At 49.8% G+C, this 12,823-nt stretch overlaps 1 protein-coding gene across 1 annotated transcript in view; it reads left to right on the forward strand.

Moving 5' to 3' along the window:
• LOC121278118 (dynein heavy chain 8, axonemal-like) overlaps positions 1 to 12,823 on the forward strand; it is a 2,067,071-nt gene that overhangs the window by 2,027,177 nt on the left and 27,071 nt on the right. Inside the window, 2 exon segments of the mRNA XM_041188205.1 lie at positions 6,258 to 6,410; positions 10,718 to 10,907. Coding sequence (XP_041044139.1) covers positions 6,258 to 6,410; positions 10,718 to 10,907 — 343 coding nt within the window.

A 12,823-nucleotide genomic window follows, 5' to 3' on the forward strand; every position in this document is an offset into this window, starting at 1 on the left:
TCTATTCTGTCCAGACCCCTAATGATTTTGAAAACTTCTATCAAGTGTCCTCTTAGCCTTCTCTACTCCAAGGAAAACAGTCCCAACTTCTCCAATCTTTCCTCACAACTAAAGTGTCTCATTGCTGGAACCATTCTTATAACCTCTTTTGCACTCTCTCCAATGCGTTCACATTCTTCCCATAGTGTGATGCCCAGAACTGTACACAGTACTCCAGCTGAGGTCTAACTAGTGTCATACATAAGTTCATCATAACCCCTCTGCTCTTGTACTCTATGTCCCTATTAATGGAGCCTGGAATACTGTATGCTTTAGAAACAGCTCTCTCTTCCTGTCCTGCCACCTTAATGAATTATGTACATATACACCCAGGTCTCTCTGCTCCTGCACACCCTTTAGAATAGTATCCTTTATTTTATACTTTCTCTCCATGTTCCTTGTACCAAAATGCATCACCTCACACTTCTCCTCATTGAACTTCATTGAACAGCCACCTATCTGCCCATTCCACCAATGTGTCAATGTCCTTTTGAAGTTCTCCACTGTCCTTTGAGATGGGGCTGGCCCCCATCTCTTCAGTATCTGTGACCAGTGACACTGTGCTCCTGAAGGGGTCAGATGCTGAAGGCGGACAAAGGATCAGATGCTTTTAAAGTTTCAGGGTTGCATCTCTATGATATGACCCTGATCACCAGTGCAAGTGAGCTGCCCTTGACCAGACAGGAATCAGACATTCTCAGAGGCTATGTGAAGATCTATGGAGTGTTCACCTCCTGAAATTGAGTCAGCCCATTGAGCATGATGCACCATTCAATGAGATCATGGCTGATCTGATTGTGGTCTTAACTGCACTGCCCACCCCTCATTTTGATGCTTAGATGAAAAATTTCTCATCATCCTCCTGCAATTGAGTGACTGTTAGGGCCTCCACTGCACCTCAATGACAGGAGCATTCTCACAGAGAATATGTGCGCTGCCGTAAGCCAGACTGGAGTTAAACATTCACAGAGGCAATGTGAGGATCTATAGTGCCAACTCACTGTATGTCGTCATCATCCTCCACAAATCTAGGAGCTATGAGGGCCTCCCGAGCGTGTCTGCCTCATCGCCATCTTTGTCACCTTCGAGGACCTCCTTTCCCTCATCACCATCGATGTCCTCCTCAGCCAAGGAGGCCTCCAGCTCCTGCATCTCCTCCTCAGCCAGCTCCTCTTCCCATTGCAGCACCAGGTTGTGAAGGGCAAAGCAGGCGATGATGATGTGTGACACCCTCTGTGGACTGTATTGCAGGGCTCCACCAGACTGGTCCAGGCACTGGAACCTCATTTTCAGCTTCCCGATGATCTGCTCCACCAAGTTGTGAGTTGCAGCATGAGCCTCACTATACCTTCACTCTGCTGCAGTCTGAGGCTGCCGCACAGGTGTCATCAGCCACATCCTCTGCAGTAGCCCTTGTCCCCAAGGAGACAACCCTGCAGCTTCTGTGGACCCTGGAAGACGTAAGGGATCTGTGACTGACTGAGGATGTAGGAGTCATGGATACTCCCTGGAAACTGTGCACAGACCTGAAGGATGCAGCTGCACATTCAGCGAATGGAATCCATTGCAGTTGAGATAGTTGATCATGTGTTGCGACGGAGATCTCAGTGCCTCGTGAGTGCAGTTGATAGCACCCTGCACCTATGGGAAACCAGAAATCTGGGCAAATCCAATAGCTCTTGCATCCTGGCTGTCCTGGTCCTGTGTGAAATGCACAAAGCTGTGTGCCCTCACGAAGATGGCATCCGTGACCTCATGGATGTATTTGTGGGTGGAGGCTTGTGATATCCCACGGGGGTCACCTGTGGAGCCCTGAAAGAAGCCACTGGCATAGAAATTGAGCACCACAGTCACTTTCACGGCCACTGGCAGTGGATGCCCTCCATGTCCCCCTTGGTGCCAAATCCTGCAGCAGCTGGCAGTTGTGGCCAGCCAGCTCCCTAAACATGTGCCATCTTTGGCAACACAGATTGTTGGTCATCTGCAGGAATGAAAGGCAGCATCTAAAGACCTTGGGTTAGCCAGGGGCCGACCAAATGGCTCGCTGTGGCTCTTCAGCAGTGTGTACAGGAGTGCCAGCCGCCCATTTTACTAAAAACGACCCACCCCTGCCCTACTGCACTTGACCGATTGGCAGCAGCTTTGCCTATTGGACTCCATGCTGTGCTCTCAGCTCAGGCACAGGTATTCTCCTAACCTGAGCTGCAAGGCTGCACTGTTAGCTTGAACCATGGGGGAGACTGATCCAAACCAGGATGCTGACATTGCAAGGGGCTGTGAGCGGCTCCACCAGTGACTGCTCCATGGCCAGCTTTAGTGAGGAGATTGTACAATGTGCCCAGTAATCCAACTGTTCTGCAGTCCACAAAAAAGCTCATTAGTTTGCAGTCTGTGCCTGAGGGGTGAAAAACTATGGAGCACTTGGTGGCACTTTCATGCCTCTGCGTTGCTTGAGTGGGCAGTTAAGCTGGAGGCCCGACTCCAAACATAACAATGTGGCTGTATCTGAACTATCTCAGCTGTGGAGGAATGACCACTTTATACAAGGTGTCCTTAATGAGAGGCCATTTCCTATCCACCAACACCACAAGTATTTGCGCACGACCTTCAGCCACAGGGCAGCCCTTCCCCCCTCCTCCAACACGCCTCAACAACAGGGCAGCCCTTCCCCCCTCCTCCAACACGCCTCAATAACAGGGCAGCCCTTCCCCCCTCCTCAAACACGCCTCAACCACAGGGCAGCCCTTCCCCCCTCCTCAAACACGCCTCAACCACAGGGCAGCCCTTCCCCCCTCCTCCAACATGCCTCAACCACAGGGCAGCCCTTCCCCCTCTCCAACACGCCTCAATCACAGGGCAGCCCTTCACCCCTCCTCCAACATGCCTCAATCACAGGTCAGCCATTCCCCCCCCCACCCTCCTCCAACACGCCTCAATCACAGGTCAGCCATTCCCCCCTCTCCAACACGCCTCAATCACAGGTCAGCCATTCCCCCCCTCCTCCAACACGCCTCAACCACAGGGCAGCCCTTCCCTGCCCTCCAACACGCCTCAACCACAGGGCAGCCCTTCCCTGCCCTCCAACACGCCTCAACCACAGGGCAGCCCTTCTCCCCTCCTCCTCCAACACGCCTCAACCACAGGGTAGCCCTTCCCCACTCCTTCCTCCAACACGCCTCAAACACAGCGAAGCCCTTCAACCCCCCTCCTCCAACACGCCTCAGCCACAGGGCAGCTCTTCCCAACCCCTCCTCCAACACGCCTCAGCCATAGGGCAGCCCTTCCCGCCCCCAACATGCCTCAACCACAGGGCAGCCATTCCCCCCCTCCTCCAACACGCCTCAATCACAGGTCAGCCATTCCCCCCCCTCTCCAACATGCTTCAACCACAGGGCAGCCCTTCACCCCATCTCCTCCCACACGCCTCAACCACAGGGCAGCCCTTCCCACCCCTCCTCCAACACGCCTCAACCACAGGGTACACTTCCCCCCTCCTCCTCCAACACACCTCAACAACAGGGCAGCCCTTCCAACACCCCTCCACCAACACACCACAACCACAGGGCAGCCCTCCCCCCCACCTCCAACACGCCTGAACCATAGGGCAGCCCTTACCCCTCCCCCCTCCAAACACGCCGCAACAACAGGGCAACCCTTCCACCACCCCCCCGCTTCCTCCATCATCCTCCCCATGCTTTTGTCTATTTCAAAAGAGATACATTTTCTTAACCTTCCTAACGCTGCCTCTACGTCTTGGTGCTCTTCAGACATCCAGAGCAGAGGTGGGGGCAGCCTGCTGACAGCTACTGTGCCCTCTAGAGAGCCAAGATGTGGAGGGCCCCAGCCTGTTTTCAGGGTCCTGCTGTGTGGCAGTGGCACCCCCCTCGGCCTGTAGGGTTGGAGTTGCTGAGATCACAGGAAGAGGGGATTCGGATGGGTTGGATGTTCCCGGAGTCACCTGAATGGATGGCCCAGGTTGGATACATCTCCTGATCCTCAAGGGCCCCTGGCTTCCATGAGGGGAAGGGGTATCCGGAGTGAGTTTGAGCTGCCCCACACCCCTCTCGCATACACCAATAAAGGCATCAGCAATGGATTTCAGTCCATGCAGCAGTGCAGGAGCGGCATCCTGGACGAAGGTCTCCAAGGTGGCCACTATCCTATCAATGTTGACCTTGATGCCACTATCACTTCAACCTGAGGCAGACGGACTCCTCCATTTTGCCTTGCAATCTGAGGAGTGCAGCGGACATCCCTTCCTGATGTTCCCGAGATTGCCTTTACAACTCCAGCAACTGTGATATGACTGATTCCAGAGGTTCGTCGTCTAACTTGGACTCAGCAAACTCCTGGCCTCTAGCAGTCCTCCAACTGTCGGACACCTGGGAAGTCCCTGCTACCGCCTGCTATGGATCAGACAGTGCAATATGCTCACCAGATTGTGATCCCAAGGCTACTCTAAAGCTAGGTCCCACCGAGGTGTGTGTCTCTGTGCTGTGACAGGACAGGTGATAGTATGCCTGGCATGTGTGAGTAGTGAGTGGTGCCATGGATGGGTTGAGGACAAAGAGACAGTGAATGGTAATATCCCTTGAACTGGCAGGGAGTGAGATCCCTGTGGATGTGTGATGGGTTTGTGAGTGAGTGAGTTGAGAGTGATTTACCCTAACGGAAGGAGGAGATCATTCATCCTCTTGCGACACTGGGTGGCTGCCCTCTCTTGCAGGGTGTTGGTGCTGACCACCGCTGCCACTGCCTCCCAAGCTGGATTGTGATGTTTCTGCTCATCCTGCGGCCAGAGCAGGGTAGAGGACATCACAGTGAGCCCGGACTGTGTCCAAAAGGTGCTCGAGCAATGCGTCATTGAACCTGGGGGCTGCAGTCTTCTTGCCTTTTGGGGCCATGTCTCCCATGCAGCAGTCATGGGCTGAAAGCACTGAGAGGTGTGCATGCAGCTGGACTTTAAATATGATGCCCGGTGCGATGAAGCAGCGAGCTGACGGTGTGACAGGCGAATGAAAGCCCGCTCGCCATCAAAATGGTGTTTCCCAGGAATGCATAATTAATACGGCAGGTTTGGAACGATACGAAGTGAGAAGCTGCCATTGTGGCCAGCGGGTAAAACATCGTTTCACCTGCGCGCTACCACACTTAGTGCAAATTTGGGACAATTCCACCCCTAATTTTCTTTGACTTGGAGCTACACCCTGAGTGTATTTATTTGCTGAGCTTTCAAGGACACTGGTAGTTTGAACAGGGTAGGCAAGCCAGAATTTGGGATCGGACCCAGCGCTACCAGGTGCCTGACACTTTTGTAGTGTAGAAAATTGCACTAGAAGTGGCAGCTAGGGCTGCTCACATCCGCCACCCTCCTCCCAACCCCACCACACTGACACCAGAAAAGGTGGGGCTGATGGGATAACACCACCTCGCAAGATATCCTGCCCCAGTCAAAGTATTCATGATGCAGCTATAATTGCCAACTTAGAGAATATTTTGGCAGAAATAGTGGGGGGGGGGGGGGGGGGGGGGGGCAAATGCCAATATTTTAATGACACTCTATAACATGGAATGATTTGAAAGCAGCAATTGGAAAATCCCTCCTATGTTTCAATTTTGCACATTCTTTGGTTATTATGACCCAAACCCCTGAGGGATCCAGGTTCCTTATGGATCACAGCTCACAGGATATTAGAAATGTCACAGCCAGCCATCCCCCTCATGCAAATAAGCTTGACCTCGGGATTTAGTTTGGAGTCAGGAGCTGGGGAGACTGTCAGGCAAAAGTTCCACCAAGGTGAGACACTCAGCAGTTTCCTTTTTTTGATGGGCAAGTTTTAAAAGTATTTTAGCCTGTTTAATCATTTCAAGGCCAAGTATCACAGTTCAAATATTGTGAGCATCTCCTCAGTGCCATCCAACAGTGTATGACCATTTCTCACTGTCCCAAGCCTTTTGTAACCAGCAGTGCTGAATTAGTGCTAAATACGATATGTACAAGGAGAGTTTAGTAATCCATACGTACTTGAAACTGAATTCAAACCCTCTGGATCTATTGGATTTTTCATCACCCAATTTTACTTTGAAATTGCTGTTGATGGATTTGCTACTGTAAAAGGAACATTTCTGAAAATTAGGTTTTCTGTGTCAACTATTTAGAAAAATAGTGGTTACTATAAACTTGTTTATCATGTTGAAAGAGCCTTTTGTTTTGATAGGTGAAAGCTCACCTCGTAAAAATGGGAATTTTGAATTCAATGAATATCTTCCTGCATCAAGAAATTGACAGAATGCAGAAGGTTATCATGATGCTCCGGAACTGTCTAACTGACTTACAACTGGCCATAGAGGGAACCATCATCATGAGCGAGGTCAGTCTTACTCTAATATCAGCAAATGCAGCTCACATTTTAAGTTTAATTTTATCATTCATTCATGGGATATGAGCATCACTGCAAGGCCAGCATTTATAACTCATCCCTAATTGCCCTTCAAAAGGTGATGGTGAATCGCATTCATGAACTGCCACAGTCCATGTGGTGCAGGTATAGCTAGGTAGGGAGTCTCAGGACTTTGAGCTAATGACAGTGAAGGAACAGTGATATATTTCCAAGTCAAGATGGTGTGTGGCTTGGAGGGGAATTTGCTGGTGTTGGAGTTCCTAGGCATCTGCTGCTCTTCTTCTCAGACGTGGGTTTGGAAGGTGCTGTGGAAGGAGCCTTGGTGAGTTGTTGTAGTGCATCTTGTAGATGGTACACTAAAGAAGGGCTGTGCAGTGCAGGAAAGGCTGCTAGAAGAAGGAGGAGATGGAGTAGCTACGGGGAGAGATTGAATAGGTTGGGATTATTTTCCTTAGAACAAAGAAGGCTGAGAGGTGACTTGATTGAGGTGTACAAAATTATGAGGGGAATAGATAGAGTGAACAGGATAAAATTGTTTCCCTTGGTGGAGAATTCTAGAACCAGGGGACATAGATTCAAGATAAGTAGCAAAAGGTGTAGGGGGACATGAAGAAGAACTTTTTTAGGCAGAGGGTAGTGGGTGTCTGGAATTCCCTGCCCAAGTTGGTGGTAAAGGCAGAAACTTTAAACTCATTTAAAAAGTACCTGGATCTGCAACTAAAGTGCTGTAAGCTGCAGGGCTATGGGCCGGGTGTAGGAAGGTGGGATTAGAAAGGGCAGCTGGGTGTCCTCGGGCTGGCATGGACAAGATGGGCCGAATGACCTCCTTCTGTGCTGTAACTTTTCTATGGTTCTATGGAGAGGGGTTCTCAGCAGGAGGTCTTTAGGGAGTAATTCTCTTACCTCAAGTTCAGAGACATCAGTGCTTGAGTCATTACTAAAGAAGTCAGAACTGAAATCTTCCAACTGCTGCAGACACAACTACAACTCCAAAGCAGGTAAAGAACTCATTGCCTGTGGCTGTCAAGGGGACCCTGCTTCCAGATTTGTACTGGAAATATAAGCAACACCTTGTAGTTTGCAGTGCCTTGTTGCTCAATTCAGACAGAGAAACAATTTCATAGAATCACAGAAAGCTTACGGCACAGAAAGAGGCCATCATGTCTGCCCCAGCCAAAAAATGAGCCATCCAGCCTAATCCCACTTTCCAGCATTTGGTCCGTAGCCCCGCAGGTTACAGCACTTAAGGTGTATATCCAGAAACCTTTTAAATGAGTTGAGGGTTTCTGCCTCTACCACCCTTTCAGGCAGTGAGTTTCAGACCCTGACAACCCTCTGAGTGAAAAGAGTTTCCTTCATCTCCCCTCTAATCTTTCTACCAATCACCTTAAATCTATGCCCCCTAGTTACTGATCTCTCGGCTAAAGTAAATAAGCCCTTCCCATCCGCTCTATCCAGGCCCCTCACAATTTTGTACATCTCAATCAAATCTCCACTCAGCCTCCTCTGCTCCAAGGAGAACAACCCCAGCCTATCCAATCTATCCTCTCATTCCTTTTTGTCAGAGACAAGTAGGGGAGTGAGCAGGATTGCAGGCATCTCCATGGTATTCGCTACCATTGACTGCACCCACATTGCCTTCATGTGCCTAGAGCGAGCACTGTCATTTTCCTGAACCGATGGGGATTCCACTCTGTCAATGTGAAGTTATTGTGTGACCACAGGCATTGCATCATGCAAGCAGAGGATCAGGAAGCAGAAGGGAGGCTTTGACAGACACAGCCCTAAATGTCTGGGTTCTACCTGATGAAATAATTCATGAGTGATACCAGTAATCTCAACCACTCCTCTCCATTCACCAAGTCCCAGGCTCCTTGCATTTTCTCTATCACTGACCATCACATCATCCTCTTTCTATCAACACAAAATTAAAACCCACCAGAAAACGTACCATCTAATCCACATTTATAACCGGAAATAAACAAATCACCTTTGTATATTCCCTTAGTGCCTGTATTCCATGTGCCTTTGCCTATCCTAATGCTCCTAGAAGGTGGTCCTCAGTGGTTGCAGCATGGCTTGTGAAAGGCTGCTGGGTGGCAGCTGCTTCATCAATGACCTTCCCTCCATCATAAGGTCAGAAGTGAGGAGGTTCGCTGATGATTGTTCAAGGTTCAGCACCATTCGCAACTCCTCAGATACTGAAGTAGTTCATTTTCCAAATGTAGCAAGACTTGGAAAACATTCAGGCTTGGGCTGACAAGTGGCAAGTAACATTCTCACCACAAAAGTGCCAGGAAATTACCATCTCCAACAAGAGAGAATCTAACCGTCACCGCCCCAGGATATTCAATGGCATTACCATCGCTGAATCCCCCACTGTCAACATCCTAGGGGTTACCATTGACCAGAAACTGAACTGGACGAACCATATAAATACTGTGGCTACAGGAGCAGGTCAGAGTTAGGAATCGTGCAAAGAATAACTCACCTCCTGACTCCCCAGAGCCTGTCCACCATCTACAAGGCACAAGCCAGGAGTGTAATGGAATACACCCCACTTGCCTGGATGGGTGCAGCTCAAGAGGCTTGACACCATCTAGGACAAAGCAGCCCGCTTGACTGGCACCCTGTCCATAAATATTCGCCCCCTCCACCACTGACACACAGTTGCAGCCGCAATGTCTACCACCTAGAAGGACAAGGGCAGCAGATGCGTGGAAACACAACCACCTGCTAGTTACCCTCCAAGTCACTCATCACCCTGATTTGGAAATATATCGCCGTCCCCTCACTGTCGCTGGGTCAAAATCCTGAAACTCCTTTCATACCAACATTGTGGGTGTACCTACACCACAATACCAACCCCTTCTCAAGGGTTATTAGGGACGGGAAATAAAAATGCTGGCCAAGCCAGTGACGTCCATATCCTGTGAAAGAATTAAAAAATGTTGTCAAGAGGCTTAGTCAGATGCATAAAGAACACAATGGGTGGAATTTTCCATTCTGGGACTTAGTTCCCATGGCGGAGGTGGGAACAGGAAGTCTTTCCTGCCACAGGGGCCGGTGGCAATTCACAACGTATCGCGCAGTGCCAGCCTCATTAATTATGCAGTCGGGGGGGTTTCCCACCTGGGCCTCAACAGACCCACCCTTGAAGATAGAAAATCTACCTACTGGAAGATCCCTGTCATAGATGCTCCACCCACTTCTGTTCCAGGGTTCGGTCACTGGAGGCCTCCATCTTCCTTTCCAATCTCCATGAGCTGCTCCAGGTAAGTCTCCTTGCAGATAAGTCTGTCATTTGTTTGTTCAGAATGTACCGACCCAACGTGAAAACTCACTGGTGGTGCAGCTGATTGGGCAGCAGGGCACTCGATTCTGGTCGGGCCTTCATCTGCATCCATTAATGGGATGCATAATGGTTTCCCCCCTGCCTGTGGCAGGAATGGCGAACTGCCATGACAGACGGGAATGCACATTTGAAGCTGGCAGAAAATGGACTTTTGAGCTCCAGCCACATTGTCGTTTCCCCCACCACCCGACATTAAACCTGCCATGGGGGAGGTTCTAAATCTGGAAAATTGCACCCCATGTTGCTGAGAATTTATAAACAGAAAATTTCTTGTTTCTAATACTAATAACCCACTAATGTGTCAAAAGCCTAAAAGATTCAGAAGAAGATAAAACCTGATGCAAATATGCAGATCAAGCAGCAGTCGAGGAAGAGTAGTACCTCGTATGTGGAGCAACCTGGTTCTTTCTTGCTCAGGTTTTTGCTTCAGATTTCCAATATGTGCATTTTGTTTCTATTTGTCTGAATAGATTTACTCCTCCATTTGACCAGGTACTTAACTGGATCAATTACTTAAATACTGTAGCTTCAAGAACAGGCCAGAGCCTCGGAATCCTGCAGCAAAGAACCCTTGACTCCCCAAAACCTGCTTGTCATCTACAAAGCCCAAGTTAGGTGTATGTTGGAATACTCTCCATTTGCCGGGATGACTGCAGCTCTAACAACACTCGAGCTGCAGGATTCCCCACCTACTAAACATACTCTGGGTATTTCTATGCCACATGCACTGCAGCAGTGCAAGATGGCAGCTCACCGCACTTTCTCAAGGGCATTTAGGGATGGGTAATAAATGTTGACCTAGCCAGCAACACTTGCATTATGTGCATGAATACAGAAAAAAATAGTTTAGATCATTTGCCTGTGCCTGGCTGAGTCCAGGATTCTTTCTGAAGTGTAATGCTCACTCTCTTTTCCATTACAGAATTTAACAGATGCCTTGGATAACATGTACAATGCTCGTGTCCCTGTGATGTGGAAGAGGATTTCCTGGGATTCTTCTACATTGGGATTCTGGTTCACAGAGTTTCTAGAGAGAAATGCGCAATTTTCTTCTTGGATATTTGAGGGCAGGCCCAATGTATTTTGGATGACAGGGTTCTTTAATCCCCAGGGTAGGTAATGTAATCTAAAGAGCAGTACGTGATGGCACTGAACATGAAACATTACTATTTTGTGATGCTTTGCATCATTTACTGATTGCAAATTAGATTTGAAGAATAATTTAGTTTATCACTATCTTTGAAAATGTAGAACTTGTATTTACGCTGCACTTTAACATATTGGCCCGTAACTCCTGAGCTTCAGGGCAGTGCATCTGGGGGGTACCCCAAAGATGTCCCACAGGTCCTACCTGACTATACCCCCACCCCCAACTAGAATTGTGGGACTGGAGGAGATTACAAAGATAGGGAGGGAGATGGGGCTGGAGGAGATTACAGAGATAGGGAGGGATATGGGACTGGAGGAGATTACAGAGATAGGGAGGGATGTGTGACTGGAGGAGATTACAGAGATAGGGGGGGATGTGTGACTGGAGGAGATTACAGAGATAGGGAGGGATGTGGGACTGGGGGATATTACAGAGATAGGGAGGGATGTGGGACTGGAGGAGATTACAGGGATAGGGAGGGATGTGTGACTGGAGGAGATTACAGAGATAGGGAGGGATGTGGGACTGGAGGAGATTACAGAGATTAGGGAGGGATGTGGGACTGGAGGAGATTACAGAGATAGGGAGGGATGTGGGACTGGGGGAGATTACAGAGATAGGGAGGGATGTGGGGCTGGAGGAGATTACAGAGATAGGGAGGGATGTGGGACTGGGGGAGATTACAGAGATAGGGAGGGATGTGGGACTGGGGGATATTACAGAGATAGGGAGGGATGTGTGACTGGAGGAGATTACAGAGATAGGGAGGGATGTGGGGCTGGAGGAGATTACAGAGATAGGGAGGGATGTGGGGCTGGAGGAGATTACAGAGATAGGGAGGGATGTGGGACTGGGGGAGATTACAGAGATAGGGAGGGATGTGGGACTGGAGGAGATTACAGAGATAGGGAGGGATGTGGGACTGGGGGAGATTACAGAGATAGGGAGGGATGTGGGGCTGGAGGAGATTACAGAGATAGGGAGGGATGTGGGGCTGGAGGAGATTACAGAGATAGGGAGGGATGTGGGACTGGGGGAGATTACAGAGATAGGGAGGGATGTGGGGCTGGAGGAGATTACAGAGATAGGGAGGAATGTGGGGCTGGAGGAGATTACAGAGATAGGGAGAGATGTGGGACTGGAGGAGATTACAGAGATAGGGAGGGATGTGGGACTGGAGGAGATTAAAGAGATAGGGAGGGATGTGGGACTGGAGGAGATTACAGAGATAGGGAGGGATGTGGGACTGGAGGAGATTAAAGAGATAGGGAGGGATGTGGGACTGGAGGAGATTACAGAGATAGGGAGGGATGTGGGGCTGGAGGAGATTACAGAGATAGGGAGGGATGTGGGACTGGGGGAGATTACAGAGATAGGGAGGGATGTGGGACTGGAGGAGATTACAGAGATAGGGAGGGATGTGGGACTGGGGGAGATTACAGAGATAGGGAGGGATGTGGGACTGGAGGAGATTACAGAGATAGGGAGGGATGTGGGACTGGGGGAGATTACAGAGATAGGGAGGGATGTGGGGCTGGAGGAGATTACAGAGATAGGGAGGGATGTGGGGCTGGAGGAGATTACAGAGATAGGGAGGGATGTGGGACTGGGGGAGATTACAGAGATAGGGAGGGATGTGGGGCTGGAGGAGATTACAGAGATAGGGAGGAATGTGGGGCTGGAGGAGATTACAGAGATAGGGAGGGATGTGGGGCTGGAGGAGATTACAGAGATAGGGAGGGATGTGGGACTGGGGGAGATTACAGAGATAGGGAGGGATGTGGGACTGGGGGAGATTACAGAGATAGGGAGGGATGTGGGGCTGGAGGAGATTACAGAGATAGGGAGGGATGTGGGACTGGGGGAGATTACAGAGAT

Source organism: Carcharodon carcharias, chromosome 5, assembly GCF_017639515.1.
Source record: "Carcharodon carcharias isolate sCarCar2 chromosome 5, sCarCar2.pri, whole genome shotgun sequence".
NCBI lineage: Eukaryota > Metazoa > Chordata > Chondrichthyes > Lamniformes > Lamnidae > Carcharodon > Carcharodon carcharias.